Source organism: Tetrao urogallus (genome assembly GCF_951394365.1).
Source record: "Tetrao urogallus genome assembly, chromosome: 8".
Classification (NCBI taxonomy): Eukaryota; Metazoa; Chordata; class Aves; order Galliformes; family Phasianidae; genus Tetrao; species Tetrao urogallus.
The window spans coordinates 22229999-22245781 of NC_136821.1; the positions used below are offsets into that span (position 1 = coordinate 22229999).

The 15783-nt window shown below is 38.8% G+C and overlaps 1 protein-coding gene across 2 annotated transcripts in view; it reads right to left on the reverse strand.

Moving 5' to 3' along the window:
* Nucleotides 1-485: 485 nt before the first annotated feature.
* Nucleotides 486-15783, reverse strand: part of ZNF385B (zinc finger protein 385B) — a gene marked incomplete at both ends in the record, with an annotated part of 134045 nt that continues 118747 nt past the window's right edge. For both annotated transcript variants that reach the window (XM_079539000.1, XM_079539001.1), the window contains 4 exons: nucleotides 486-698; nucleotides 2087-2188; nucleotides 3301-3479; nucleotides 4978-5223. In XM_079539000.1, the coding sequence (XP_079395126.1) occupies nucleotides 486-698; nucleotides 2087-2188; nucleotides 3301-3479; nucleotides 4978-5223 (740 nt within the window). The remainder of the gene's footprint in view (nucleotides 699-2086; nucleotides 2189-3300; nucleotides 3480-4977; nucleotides 5224-15783) is intronic.

The following is a 15783-nucleotide window of genomic DNA, read 5'->3' on the forward strand; positions in this document are numbered from 1 at the left end:
AACAAGAGAGCACATTGAAAAGAAAAGGACGCAGTTCATTTGGAGATGTTACCCCCAATCAAGCACTTGGCTCACTTACCTTTTTCCACACCAGATTACACCCCTGCGGTTTTCAGAGAGCTATGTACGTAGGTGTGAGCGAGGAAGACCCTAGTTTTCAAGTCTGTCAGGAAAATATTTTATGTTCCTTGTTTCCAAGGTGCGTCATACACATTGCAAAAAATAATAATAGATGCATTTATCTCTAATGATACAATTTTATGAGCAATTAAGTTTTTAGTAAATCACTCTCTATTTGGATTAAGAGGGAGAGAGAGAGACCAAGAAAGAGAGTTGTCTAGATTTCAAAACGCAGTACCCGTCAGCGATGCGCTTTACAGTGAAGATGGTTGAGACGTCACGCCGGGTGGCGTTTCGAAAGACCCTTTGCTCGCTATTCTTTCACCCTTCCTACTGGCCATAGCTATCTCCCTTTAACACCAGACTCAGTATGGTGCAAAAAGGATGGAGGCGGGTGTAGCACGAATGGGCCCGTGGCCAGGCCTGAGGAGGGCTGGGGGGATGGCAGGTGCCTGGAAGAGGGAGGCCGCAGGGCGGGCTGGGAGTGACAGTGCCGATGACACTGCAGCAGCCAGTGGTGAGGAGAGAAACGCAGGGGCCAGTGGCTTGATCATGTCTTTCTGGAATGCAAGCTTTGCCTAGAGTAAAGCAAACAAAAGGCAGGGTCAGTCCAGTTCTCCACATGTCCATTTTCACAGGGGAAGAATGAACCCCAGCACACAGAGCCTGTTGTCGGCTGTTCAGGAGCATCAACCTGACAGCCCCTCACTGCCAAGCCAACCAAGGCAACTACTACGTACTCATGGTGCACAAATCTCTACTGTAGAGCAGTCAGGCTGGTGTTTAGAAGGAAGCATAATTTCAAGCGAGCAACAATAAATTGTATAGGTCATTCCTGTGTGAGAGATGTTTAAAAAACCAGACTTAAGACTTCAATTTAAAAAGTCAAGCTTTTCACTTGCAAAAATGAACTGTAGAAAAGTACAGTGGCCAAGGTGGGAAACTAATATTAATTCAGCTTTTTTTGTCTGCTGATGCAGAGCTGTTCTTATCTACATCCATACATTTTAAAGATCAATACCATAAAAAATTTCTTATGACCTACAATAGTGGGAAATACTGCTGAACGGGGAGACTTGGAAAAAGCTTTCAGCATTTTCACTTGCTTCTGTACAATTACAAAAACCCACTCACAGCTCAGCTTTTAAAGACTTTTCACATGTTTTTACTCATGCACACTCACATTTGCATGTCTCCTTTCCAGCCTATAAATTGTTTTTGCATCATAGATGGCATGCACTTTTCCCCAATGAATACAATACAGGCTGAGTCATGAGCAAATAAACACACAGTCTGTGCTCTGTGCCACAGCCAGACTGAACTTGGGATGCATCAGACTGGCAGAACCAACCTGGGGAATCCTTGGAAATGCAGGTGGGTGCAAGATGGGGACAGCTGGGGGCATAGAGGTGGGAGATCTGTTTTGATAACCAGTGAAAGACACTGCTCGAGCACACAGATACAGATAGGCAATCAATTCTCCTAAACAACTGATAACTCATTTTCAGCACCATAATACATCCGCAGAGCACTCTGTTTTGCAGCATGGAGAGAATGAGCATTAGTATTTTTATAGCTTAACATCATATGTCCTTTTCACTGACTGCATCCATCATAACTAAGGGTTATCTCTGGTGCTGAGAATGACAGAGTATATGTGTTTCAGACTTCAAGAAGTGCACCAACACTGCAGAGCTGATACCTTTCCATGGGGCACACAGTTCATTCTGCATTCCACTGATTATTCCCTCCTTCCTAGCAGTAAATAATACTCCCAGTGTTGTCTGTGTGCCTCAGACAGGGCAGACAGCATACATAAGTATCTTCAAATCTGATCCCAGCACAGAATCTTCCTGCAAGGGCAGAAAGTCTGCGCTACTGTCAGGTCTGTCATGTTCCCATCTCTGTGTGGTGGGAGTCCCCAAGGTCACAAATTCACATAGTGATGAGAAATAAAAATACTTACTGCTAAAATACTTGGGCTGCGCTGCAGTTTGTTGTAAGGACTGTATTTAGGTTTCATAGGCTTTCCTGCAACTCTGTCCTTATGCCTTCGGCTGGAAATGTGCTGAAATGAACATCCCCACATTTAATTAGCTGTTTAAACATTTCTCAGTTTTGAGTTTGAAACTGATTTATCAGCAGGGTACATCTAGCCCCCTGTTTGTAAGATAAAGTAGGTTCTTTAGAGAGAGCGAATATGAGTTTTGCTAAATTAAACAAAACAGTTTGGAGCACATCAAACAGAGCATCAGAAACGAATCAAATACAGCAAATTCTGTGATGCAAGACAGGCTCTGCAAATTATTGATATTTTGGTTAGTACTTCCTTTTTCTACTTGATAAGCTTTGAATCAGGCAGAGCTGTAATCACTCGGTCATAGGGATATTCAGAATCAGGTGAACTTCAGTGTCTTTGATGCTGTCCGTTTGCGTAAATAATTCAATATTAACTGAAGGAAGAACCGGTTCCTAGGGATAGTTCTACACCACGCAATTTAATACTGCCTTAGAGATAACTGAAATAACCATGGATGAAAGGACATGTCTACACTGCAAAGCAGCATCCAATTGGAAATTTCAGTCTGGCTATCAGAAACAACAAATTTGTATTGCATTGCTCTGAACCCAGGGCTAATTGGCTTGGTTGGAACAGAGCTGTGTATTCATGCAGTTGTTCTGATATTCCAGTGCTAATGTTAACATCACCACACAGTTCAGGCTTATCTATGGTATTACTGTCTCACTGGCTGTCCTAAGCCAACAGATTCACGCCCCATTCTCCTTCTTGGACTCAAAGATGTAAAAATAAATAAATGAATAAATAAATTCCCAACTGATTAAAGCAGTACCATAATAGGAATTCAGGAACCCCAACCCCGAATTTCTTCCTATTGGGAGAGTAAAGTTAACATCCTCTATGGAGCTTCAGCAAACTTTTAAACTAGATCTACTATGCTGTCCAGAGCTACCAACAATTTTTCCACCTCTGCTTTCTGCTTTATGACTCACAAACTCATTTTTTCTCCAGCTGAAACAGTTACGTGAGGGACTTTTAGAAATAGCTGTGGGCTCATGAAAAGCAAGTTCATTTTATGGGAAAACACAGACCTATATCCCACCTATAATACTGGAATGGAACTAAAATTCATGAAGAAGCCTCGGGCACATGCAAGCTACCTGTTTAAGCTGAATTTCTGAGTTAACGTGGACATCGCAGATTTCACAGTGAAATGTCTTGTTCTGCAGTCCTGAGCCTTTACTGCCATTCTGCACCTTCAGCCGTGAGCCAGGTCTAGGGTAAGACTTGATGGGACCAGCGCCATTCCGAGCCTCGACCATTGTCTTGTGTTTTGAGCCTAGTGGGCAAGCAGATATAGGTAAGTTAGATCAGCATCACATAACAGTGTCTATTAGCCATGGCACTTTTTGTCCCACATTTATCTTCAAGACAGAATACTCATAACCACCACAGATCAGTATAATAATGGTGTTACTTTTGGTCAGCATAGCTCCCACTTCATCAATCCAAACGGAAATCCAGCAACAAAAGAACGGTTTGTACAGAAAGGGAGCTGGACCACTGAGTCTCCATTTGAGGTCAGTGTGCAGCCACGCAGCCCATGTGTTTGTGCTTATTCTAACAAAACCCAGGAGCTAATGGAGCACAGCAGGAAAAGGGCATGATCCAGGAGTGATCACTCAAAAACTGCCTTGGAACAAGAATCCATGACTAAGCCAGCAGCCACATTACTGCTTATGCGTTCAAGAAAAGACACTGTACAAAGCCTTGTCTTTGTTAACTAATTTTCTCTTGACTGGGAGCTAAAATTCAATCCTTGGCTTGAACTGTGGGAATTGACAAATGGTCAACAAGAAAAAGCTGATCTTGAAAGAATTCCCCTGAATCTATGTGATTCTGGAGGTCTGGATCACCCAGAGATTTGCAATGTAGAGGAATTCTATACCAAACAGAGACATGAGCTTTCTGGATCCATCTTTTAGGCCATCATGACAATTTCTCTAGTAGAGGCGTTTTAAAGAAAATAAATCTATACTGACTTCTGCTGTATTTAAGAGCAGCACATACTTAAAATAATTTTAATAATTAAAATAGAACAGTGACTGTAAGGCCATCCAGAAAAGCATAAAATGAGAGTGTCTAGGCACACAGTTATTTCCACAGCTTTTCAGCAGAGGAGGTGCTGGAGATTGCAATAAGTATCCTTGGATTTGGAAGAAGTGGCTGCTTTGGCCATTTCAAGAAGGGATTACAGCTGTAAAATTGGTTTAAATGGTTTGATAACAAGCTTTACATCACCAGCACATCACAGAGCAGCCAGAGTACATTAAGAGTTGTTGCTGGTGGCCTTTAAAAAGATTTATCCAAGGAATGAAGACAGCATAGTTAATACTTAACAATCCAAAGATTCCAGGATACCTAGGAAATCTAAGGAATCCATCCTAAAAATAGGGAAAATATCAAATAACAAAAGTTACTGAATATAGTGCCAGGAAAAGACAGCATAGGTAGCTGAAATATGAAAGAGATATGTTGCTCACATTTTAGAAACCCTCGTGCTACAGAGGTATGATGGAATATGACTAGGTAACATGAACTGTAAGGATTTAAAAAGCTTACAGAGTACATGAAGAAGTGCTCTAAAAATGTATAGAGAGCTTTAATGAAATATAAAATACATCAAATTGCCCTGACCAGAAAAGTTTTTGTAACTTGGCACTGTAAGTTTTAACTAAAGATTCCAGTAAACTGAGGCTACCACAGTGACAGAAAAATAGCTTTTTATGTTGACCTTTTCAAAAACAGCACACAACTCACACTCTGTACACACTCACCTGTATTGTGTGCTTCTAGTTGTGACAGGGAATTCACAGCTACTTTGCATAATGAACAGTAAAGTAGTTTTTTGGCTTTTTCCTCTTCTGACTCAGAGGCTGTGCTGGGAGCCCCATTAGTGCTGTTGGAGGATGCTGCAGGTGTTACAGGTGCCACTGCTGACACTCCAGTTTTGGAAAGAAAAGCACCCACTTCTGTACTGGAATGCTGACTTGCACCATTGGATTTCACTTTTCCTTTATCTTCTAAAAGAAGGAAAATAACTATGTCAAAAATATGCTGTGCAATAATTATGCAATCATGCAATAATAATCCCGTGGTTTTAGTGAACCTATCCCAACAGGGGCCTAATTCATCTAACTCTAGACAGGCCAGCAGCATCCTTGAAACCTTGTTAAAATTCAACCACAGAATTTATGTCATTTGATGGAAGGGCTGACTTTCTTGATTTTAAGGCTACCAGTGAACATAGTGACTTAAGCAAATTCACAGCAGCTGCTGTTGTGCTCCAGGTTTGGCCAGCTGCAAACAACCCGAGGAAACTCCAAGGCAGCCTGGGTTAAAGACTGGAGAGTACACAGAAACATGCAAGGCTTTGTACCAGAGATTGCAAAAATGCTCCTGAAAAGCAATATATTGCCTTTGGAATAGCTCAAATTTCTCAAAGTCACTGGGAGGACACTGAAAGACTCCAGCTCTGTCTTGACATGTGATATCCCTCCTCTGAGCTAGAGGAGTTCAGTATGGTACGACACTATACACAGCTGTTAAATATTTTCAGATTTTTCAAACAATTCCCCATACGTCCAGAGATATGATAGCTCCAATGTGCATTTATCGTATTCCTGTATCACTTCACAACCATGAATCAATAACTCATGTTCCTGTGAGACAGGTAGGCAAGTATTACTTCATTCTGCAGATGGTGATTGCAAGACAGAGAGATTAAATGTCTCAACTGTGCCTGAAGAAGCACTTTGTGCCGGAGCCAATATTCAAATGATCCTTGCCTATGTGATGTCTTACAAGAGCTCATTGAACTCTATTCAGCTGAAGTCCTTGTGACCACAGGCTGTACCTGTATAAGCTCACTAATAATGAACAGGGAATGGAAGTGGGAAAAAACAACACCTCTGGTATGGGCAGTACTGACAAAATGGACTCATGAAATGACTGTCTTAGACTGCAACCTGTTGTAGTCTGAGCAAACTGCTACATCAGCAGAACAAAAGATCACAAACTTCCAACTTTAGTAAATAACACTGGCACCGGATGACCTGAATTTTTAAGATTTTTTTTTTTATAGTATGTGGAAGGGTACTAGAGATCTAATTTTGCTAGAGACCAACCAAGATCAGCCCCGACATCTCAGTGTATCTGAGATTAACGCAGTACCAAGAGCCAGCTCTACATTTAGGATTACTCATAGCTTGATCACTTGCAGCAGAAGCAAAAAGTAGGCACAATTAAAAATGGGGCAAAGCATAGAAAGTGATGATGCAGATGAGCATCTTCCCAAAATTAAGATTTCCTGTTTCGTCAGAACAAATTAGAAACTCATATAGCTCCACTTCCATTGTCTTTTTTTTTCCTTACTCATTGTTTATATTTATATCTAAAAATACCTATCTCTTGTGAGAAACACCACAAACTTGACATTACTATCACTTCTGCAAGTCCATATGATGATTGTTTCCTCTACTTCAGAGAAAAAAAAATCTGGAAAGGGATGAGAAGAGCATTCCTTACTCATTTACCCACAGCAATTAATATTTAAATAGTTTTGGTGAGCTGAAGTAATGTCCTTAATCTGTCTTTATGACCACTGCTAGACTCTGCCTTGACTTACACCACATTTTCTCCTCATTAAGCCATGACACTTTCAGCATCCTTCAGATTCAAAAGAATACTTTTACGTATTCAGTATCTGCAACAGGAACCAACTTTTATAAGGGAAGTACAACACCTACATAACAGCAAACTATTAAAAACTACTCTGATCCTACATGAAACCTAAAGCACAGTTTTAGAAGTGTTGAGCCAATTTAAAAAACAGACATTATTTTGCACACTCCGTCATTGTAAAATATGGGCCCTTGCAATTTATGCATACAGACACTGGACTCAGTAAGTAACATCACTCCAAGCATCTGGCCAAGACTGTGCAACCAAGACTTCTGAAAAAAAAAAAAAAAAAAAAAAAAAAATCCCTGCAACAAACACTTGAAAGTGCATAACAACTACGAACAGGCATTTTGATACTCAAGCCCACAGATTTTGGCAGTTTTCCCAGAAGTGCATTGAAGTGCATCAATTTTAAATTGTTAAAAACTGGGAGAAAGGAAATTCTTATAACAGGATTGAATATATTTTTAAGTAGCTATAAAAATACTTTGAAATTACACAGTATGAACTATATAAGACATACAAAATGATCAAGTATGAAGTCTACTATTAGTAGATTGAACTTATGATAAAGAGATTCTGGAAGTATTGTGATTGATAAAGTATGACAGAAGAAAGTGATGTTAAATCACCGCTCATAGACTATTTAGTTTTAACATCACTATACTAATCAGTTACATCTGCAAAACCCTCAAACATAGTGTGACCTGAGAGTATTCATAAAACAGAATTTTGATAAATCACATCCACTGACATTCTAAATTAAACAATTTCAGTATGGAAAGTTCCCAATCATGGGAATTATCTACTACGGAAACATACTGAACTGCTGCCATTTGTGAGCTCACATTACAGAAAAACAGACTTGTTGTTCTACACAATACTCTGCCAGACTGCAAGTGGCATCACATCCAGAGGTGTGGGGGCCTGATTCCAGCAAAGGAAGGTCCTTAGTATTTTGCCTTTCAGGCCATAAATGAGTAAGACAGGATTTGGAATAAGAGAATATACCTCTGGATTTTGACATCAGGCACCTGTGGAGTACGATCCTAAACAGTGAGAATAAGACCGAGTTCACAGAGGCCACTGATCACTGTCAGTGACAGCTTCCCATTGCCAAAGCTGACAGCTGATTGAAATATTCCCAAGATTTACAGTGTTTTCACTCTCGATAATACGGAACAATTCTAGATTATATAATGCATAATCTCCTGTCAAGAAAAATTCTGGAGAAGTGGAGGGGAATTACCAGCGTCCAGCTATGCAAAATGCTGTCAGCATCTCAGCTTTGGAAAAGAACCACAGCTCATGTAATAGCGTCACTGGGAGAGCTTCCTGACACCATCAGCTCCTCATCCATGTGACTATACCTGTACATGGGGAGACACATGCCCCTTTATGAATTGATGTTTCCTTCCACCATTGAGTGCTTAATGCAGAATATCTTCAAAAATCATAACAGTGATGTTATTAGGCAGTTTAACTCCTATAGAAGGTACACTAAGTGCATATTTATCTCTGTGCTGGGATCAGAATTGTTTCTTTTTTCTGCTTTCTAAATCAGAAAATTGCACTTCCCCAGATGGGCTTTGGATAATAGCTTACTGTTTTCAGTCTACAGCATTCAAAACACCATTACCTACAGTTTTGTTTGGGACAGAAATGCCTACCAAGTATTCAAATTGCAAAGCACAGGAAATGCAGATCAGATGTAAATACAAAGCAGGAAGAAGTCCATTCTTATTGTACTTATATTAAATTACATCTTCAAGCAGAAATCAGAGGAAAGGCAGTTTATGCCTGCACACATACACATGCTTCCAGACTGTGCTCACTGTACAAAATACATGGGGCTGGTTCAACATCGCTGTAGAATCAGAGTATTTTTGCTACTTCTGAAGGCCAGTATTAGTGAGCAAGGGCCCAAACTTGCACCAATTTCCACCTGGGCCAACCCCACTGAGCTCAGCAGAGCTGGGCGGAGGCCAAACCAGCACATGAATGGGCACATCCTGCCCAACAAACATGCAAGGGGCTATTGAACTTCTAACCCGTGCTGCTGCACTGTATTGGACTACGCTTGTTTTCCGCACAGAAGGATCATATTTCATCTGTGCTAAATGCCTCTCTTTAAATTAAGTCTCCCTTTTCCTCAGGACTCAAGAGAAGTAAATCAGTGACTCATTTTGAGCTCTTACTGAAGCCTGCATTTATTTTGAAAGAGAGCCCAAGGAAAAAGTAAAGCAGCTAATTAAGTATTGCTTTGGGCTCAATAATATCAATGCTCTTGTTGCCTACTTACATTGTTTCAATTCCACTTTGAAGTTGTTTTCATGTATTTGTGGTTGTTTTCCTCGCATCTGCATCAGCATCAGCTAGAATTCAAGGCTTATTTATCTCATTAGCAGCGCCTCATTTCAGCTTTTTTCATCCAAGTCAGACAATCGCATAGGATAACATCTGACAGGCTCACACCTTACAGGTGCCAGCTCCCTCCCAGTTCATGATCAGCCCAAGTGATGCACCCTCCTCCTTTGTAGATCATGCTGCTCTCCCTGCTGTTGCTATTGCATAGTTTATGACCCACCTGTTAAAGCTGAAATCCTGCTCCAACTAAGTGTGTGAAGGGGTAAAACCACTGCCATACACCTTTCTTCCCTGTGATACAGCCTGCTTTACCTTTGTGCAGCAGTTTCCTCTCCTGGTTCCAGGCAACAGTGTGTGAATGCTCTGCCCCACGCAGAGATCAACCATTGATGAATGCCACGCATTTTCCTTTCAACATTTAGCACCTTGATTTACAAGGTATTTTTTAAGAGAGTTCATTGTGTTCATTGTTCATGTCAAGAGTTTATAATATTATAACATATGTATTTGTACAGTATCAATTTGTATCTTAAAATCATCTCTTGTCATACTAAAATGTGCCAGTAGATCTTGCTTTTTACTGTTCAGAAACCACTTCTTGTATAAGAGTGATGATTTCTGTGCACATTCAGAGAAGTTCCAATTTGGACTTTGTAATGAAAATGAAGGTGTTCTTAAAAATGAAAAAGTAACTCAAACTTCAGATTTTAAATTCAGATTTGTAACAACAATTGAGAGAGCACAATTCTATATTCCATGTATAAACTAAGAAATTCAAATAGCTTTTCTGTAGCATACAGGTTTTCTGCATCACTATTTGTAATTGCTACTTACATCCTACAACATGCTCACCTGCATGGTTTTTATTACTGAAGATACACAAAATGTATATTTCCAATAAACTTCTGTTTGACAACAGCTTAAGTAGCAAGTTGTGCATGAAGAAAATAAAGTACAACTTGATCACTTTATGGTTGTCAATGTCATGCTACCAGACAGGAGATGATGCATAGTTAGTTGCAATACCTTTGGTGCTATCAGGCGTGTTTGCGGTGCTTTGCATCTCTACCAAAAGAACAACTGTTAAAAACGCAGGCAGTTTGATGAGTCTAACACCTTAAATTAATTTCTGACTACATCATTTGTTACGGTACCTAAAACCAAAAGTAATTTTTTGAGAGGATGTTTGTGTTTTATTTATGGGTTTCACAGCACTGATCCTTAGTAGCTTTATGCTGTCACTAGAAGTGTGGCACAAATATTGTCTTATAACAGCCCTGAGTTCACTTGTGCTATTTTTCTGGGCACTGGTACTGATCCAAAGTGCTGATTTCTGAGACTAATTAGGACTCTGAGGTAAAGCAGGCATATCTCCCAAGCCAGCGGAGCTGTATGGAGGGAAACCAATTCTCGAGTTCTGCCTGTAATGTCAATATCTCCGAATATGACAGAGTATTGGGTTGCATTAAACAACCTATGAAGCATTCAGTGATTGCAAAATGGGAAGAGGAAATCAATCATATTGTCAAGCTTGTATAAACATTCTCTTCCTGATCAAGTGTGTACCAAAGGTAAAATCAGTTACATTAATTACAGCCATATATAATACAAGGAACTCTGTTGAAAAGCTCATCACTGTAGTTAAATTGGCATCCATAAAGACAGAGTAAAAATGTATCAATTTAAAAATACAATTATAACTCAGTTAAAACTTAGTATTTTGGATGCTGGGCACGTATGATGGAAAAAAATAAGAAGTGACACTGAGTTTCTTCCTAGACTGTATTAAATACAGCCATTGGTAATGCTGAAAAGAGTTGATATTACTGGAACCTCTTATTTGACCCTGCTGTTCTAAGCTTTCTGCACACACAACAATAAGACAGTCCCCAGACCAAATTATTTGCAGCTTAAGGGCAGTGATCACAGCTAAAGACAGACAGATACAAGTGAAAAAGCAACAGGTCATCAACAGAGGTATCACTGTGTGGCAGCCTAACTTCTCACAAGCTTTCTTCTGCTTTTCTGTCCACAGACACATACATATATATATATTTATATATATATATTTAATGTACACACACACACACACACACATATATATATATAAATCAGAGGTAACTATAGCAAAAATAAGTTTGGCAGCTGCTGGTAGGATGATTTTCACATACAGAAGGACCAGAAAAGGTGCAAAGCTGCTTGCAGCAGCTAAGGGGTGGTAGGTAAAAGTCAGCATCTTGAAAGCACACTACAGCAAGAACCCAGTCTTATGTAGAACTCTAAAAGAGAAGGACATAAAGAGATCGGAGAGAGAAAATCAGTAGCTTTAACTTGGGGAGAAAAAAGTGAAATAACACGGAAGATCTACTGCATTCTTCCCTTTGAGAGCCCAGGAGAATCCTGAAGCACTGGTTCTGAGCATACTCGACTTTAACTCAGCTGCATTTGTTAAAGACACGGAAAATTATGCCATTGTGAAAATGGAAAATCATGAAAAATATTAGCAAGAAGCAGTTAAAGGAAGAAAGGACTGGACACTAGAAACTGTACCACAGAAATACTGCAACAAAATTCAAAGCCACCCTGAAGGTGAGAAAAGCTTATTTATTCATGTTGTACACGAAGGATAAACAAACTCTAGGATTCACCCTGGGATATAGGTATGTGCAAAGGAAGACGATCCATATGTCAACACACTAGAAACAATAGTTGCTGTAGTCCTGTTTGACTTGAAATAAGACACAGAGGGAGAAGAAGATCAATGACAGAATTAATAGAAGGACAAGAAGGGCTTCCTCAGTACATCGGCAGAAAAACTCTACTGAATGGAAAGGCAGATAATAGCTCCAGTGAAAAAAGCAAGGATCAAACCATTGTTCTTCACAGAAGGTCTTATCATCTGCTGACTCACACTGTTATAAAGGAATAAAGCATGCGTTTAAACAATTAATTATCCTTTTTATGAGGAAAAATATGGGCACTATGAGTAATATATGCCATGAAAGCAATAGCAGGAAAGCAATTAAGTTACTAGAGGTCATAACCTTCACAGCATTTGCAGGCATTTTGTCCTGCACCTCACCACTCATTGCTCAAAAAAACCAAACCAAACCAAAACAAAAAACAAAAAACAAACCCACAACAAAGAGCATTAGATTATTTCTTGCCACTCATTAAGAGAGTTAGCTAACTTTGATAAAGGATTTTGAAATCTTTCTGTTTTATCTCCACACTTGCTGAATAATGAGACTTTAATGGCTGCCAGAGAAAATATCTACTATTTCACCAGTTGTGTAGCCTACTGAGAAATGAGGCAGAAAAACCCGTAGGGCTCTGTTCTAGAAAAATTCCACTGCAAACCTACATGCAAATCAGATGGCACAATGAATTTGTTAACTCACTGATTACCTTTAGTTCTCGTAAAATGTTCTTCCTTGTACCTGAGGCCCATCTGAAAAATGACTAGGTTTCACATAACGAAAGGTTGTTATATGAAATAAATCTGTTTGACACATTCTAAAGAAAACCAATTTTGTTTCTATACAAAGATGAGAAACAAATGGAAGCTATAAATATAAAGCTTTTCATTTCAGGCACAAATGTGCACTGAAATAAGCTACAACATATTTTGTCGAGATACTGAAGCTACATCAGGAAATGTCTGGATGTCTCTGCAATATTGAGTGAGGTCTGTAGCTAGACTGATTATTTGATTAACTGCATCACTACTCTCCAACTGGCTGAACTGAAGTATCATTTTCATTTCAGAAGTGTTGCTTGCTTGGCTATGATACAACAGTGATGTTGATACTTAATTTCTTGGATATTTTGTTTCTGAATTGGCCTAGTAAAGACACTTACAAAGGAACTTGTCCCTTTTTAAGGTAACAGAAATATTTGCAACTAATTGGATTAAAAATGCAACATTATCAAGTTTTGGTTTTGAAATTTGAGATGGGCATAATTCTTATGGAAAGAGACTGAGAATAAGAAAATATTCAAAAGCCCATGTGTGTCTGAAAGTGCAAAACCTTGCCTTGCAAAATTTGTTTCTATTTATGTATCTTCTTGAACAGAGGGAAGCCAGTGTTTCAACTACTGGGTGCCTCTGAAATGATCCTACTGTATCACCTACAGTTTTTCGTCAATTCTTTGCATATTTGTGGCTATTTTTCCAGGTATGCTGGTACATACATAAAAAAAACCATAAATCAAAGTAACTATGTAAAAGTTACATCTCAACAAGGAGAGCTCACTTTACAAAAATCCCTCTGTTCAGGAAGTATCCTTAAAGTGAGAACGTCTTGCAGCTTTGCATTCCTGGGTAATGTCGCTCTTTGCCAAGCCAAATTTATTTCAAAATTATTTTAAGCTTTCATCTTTTTAAGCCATGCCAGTCTGTATTGGCTGGGATGGAAAAATTTAAAACGAACTTGGAAAAGTTTTACACAGTTTGGGCAAAGTTGGAAATATAGTATATGGTCTGTTATTACAAAATGTTACTCTTGTCCATGCTACAATAAATCTTCTAGCTGATAGAACGTACCTTTCTCTGACATCAGACATCTACTGTTCAGTAAATATTTTATATTCCCATTACAAACCGACACGTTTGTTTTACTGGTACAGCAATGTAAGCTTTTCCACAGTCTTTTAACAGTGTAAGCATGTTTAGAAAAATAATACTCAAGGATTATAACAAACTTAGCATATTCTACCTAGGTATCCCTCACATCCTAAAAATGCTTTGGATCATCTCTTTAACTATAAAACTAATGTTATGTTCTCTACCTGTGAACTGAAAATACATTATTAGAAATACATTTCACATGCATTTTGTGCTTAAATACTCTTGAAATTCTACCCACAGCTGCTAAAGTGCTTTGGAATTCAATATAAAATTTATGGGTGTCTAAATAAATGAATCAAGAAGAACTGACACTCTACATCCAAGTGCTTTCTCACGGGCCTGTGTCTGAACAACTGATTCAGTACTTGCCTGGACAGAACTGCCACTGAAGCCAACTATGAAACACTCATCTTCATTTTAGTTAAATTACATTTATAATTGTGCATTCTCACTGATTTCAGTGGCAGGTCTGCCTGAGGACTGCGAGTATTCAGTCATGCTTTCAAGATTTATCCAATAAATTGTATATAATTTGCTTATCAGACACAGGAGTATTTTCACTCTCCTTGAAAATAAGGAATAAGGAAATAAAACACAACCTATTGACCACGTAAGCATTTTTATGCTACAGGAAGTGTAGCGTCTTTCTCACACCAATTCAGTAATGCAATGGCTGTATAATTACAGCCAGAAGTGTAATAGGGAGGATTTTCAAAAGACCTATTTTACTGTCTTATGTGTCAGCCACAGGCATCTTTGCTTTGGTTTTGATTCTGAATTTCTGAACAAGGATTTGGACATTATTTTCTAAATGCTGCTTACATGTTACAAAAATGAAGATAAATATAAGTAAAAATGTTTACAAAAAAAAAAATCTAGATGTGTGAAAATTGCTACTAGAGTACACTTAGAAATCTTTTCCTTTAACTATTTAAGAATAGTTAGTGAGAAATACAGGAAAAAGCCACTGATGAGACTGTTCCCTCACTTATGTTTATGTACATGTTTTCCAGAAAAAAAATGGTTCTGAAATAGAACATTTATCTGGTTTAGATGCTAAACGAAAATATCCTGAAGTGACAGCCTTGAGTCCAACGTATTAGTTTATATTTGGAAACTAAAGTCACTGAAAGACCTTTCATTCTCAGATTTTAGAGACAACAAAACCTCTTACTCTGGCAAACCAGACCCAGACAAATTCCACTCCTAACTGCATGAGTAATCACCAGCATTCCACTATTTATTCCCTGATTATGCGAAGGAGCTCCGTGTCTGGCATCAGAAGCATGGCCTTAATTCTTCAGCAATATATTTCTTTAATAAGGAAATATTAAGTACAAATAAAGCTACTCCCTCCCAGGTGTGTTTAAAAAATCACAACCAGGAGCTGTCTTTATTTGGAGTTTTCCTTCCTAACAAATTTAAAGGCCTAATTTCAGTCCATCTCTGATTAAGAGAACTTCCCCTGATTTGAATTCCTTCGTCATCCAAGAACAAACCTTGTGCTTGGTTCAAAAATGAAATGTTTCCTAAGCAAACAGTTGTCATTTACCAACAGAACAACCCCATCTTGAGGAAACCGAAATGGATGTATCATTTCTTTCTTTGGGAAATTTTACAAAATCCCAATCTATAACTCTCATCTTTACAGATACCTCAGGAATATCATTCTTCCTAGCAGAACACAGCAAAGGACATGAGTGACATTGGTGTTTCAGTCCTACACCTGCTTTTTACTAACTGCTACTTTTTAGTCTCACTTTTCTCCTTCTTCCACTTTCTCACCTGACGACTCAAGATGTCTTGTAATACGTTGCAAAAACAACCACTACAAAGAATGATGTCACACAAAATAGTTGAGGTCATTGTGCCATCTCTATGGCATTATGTTCTCTGTGGAAAT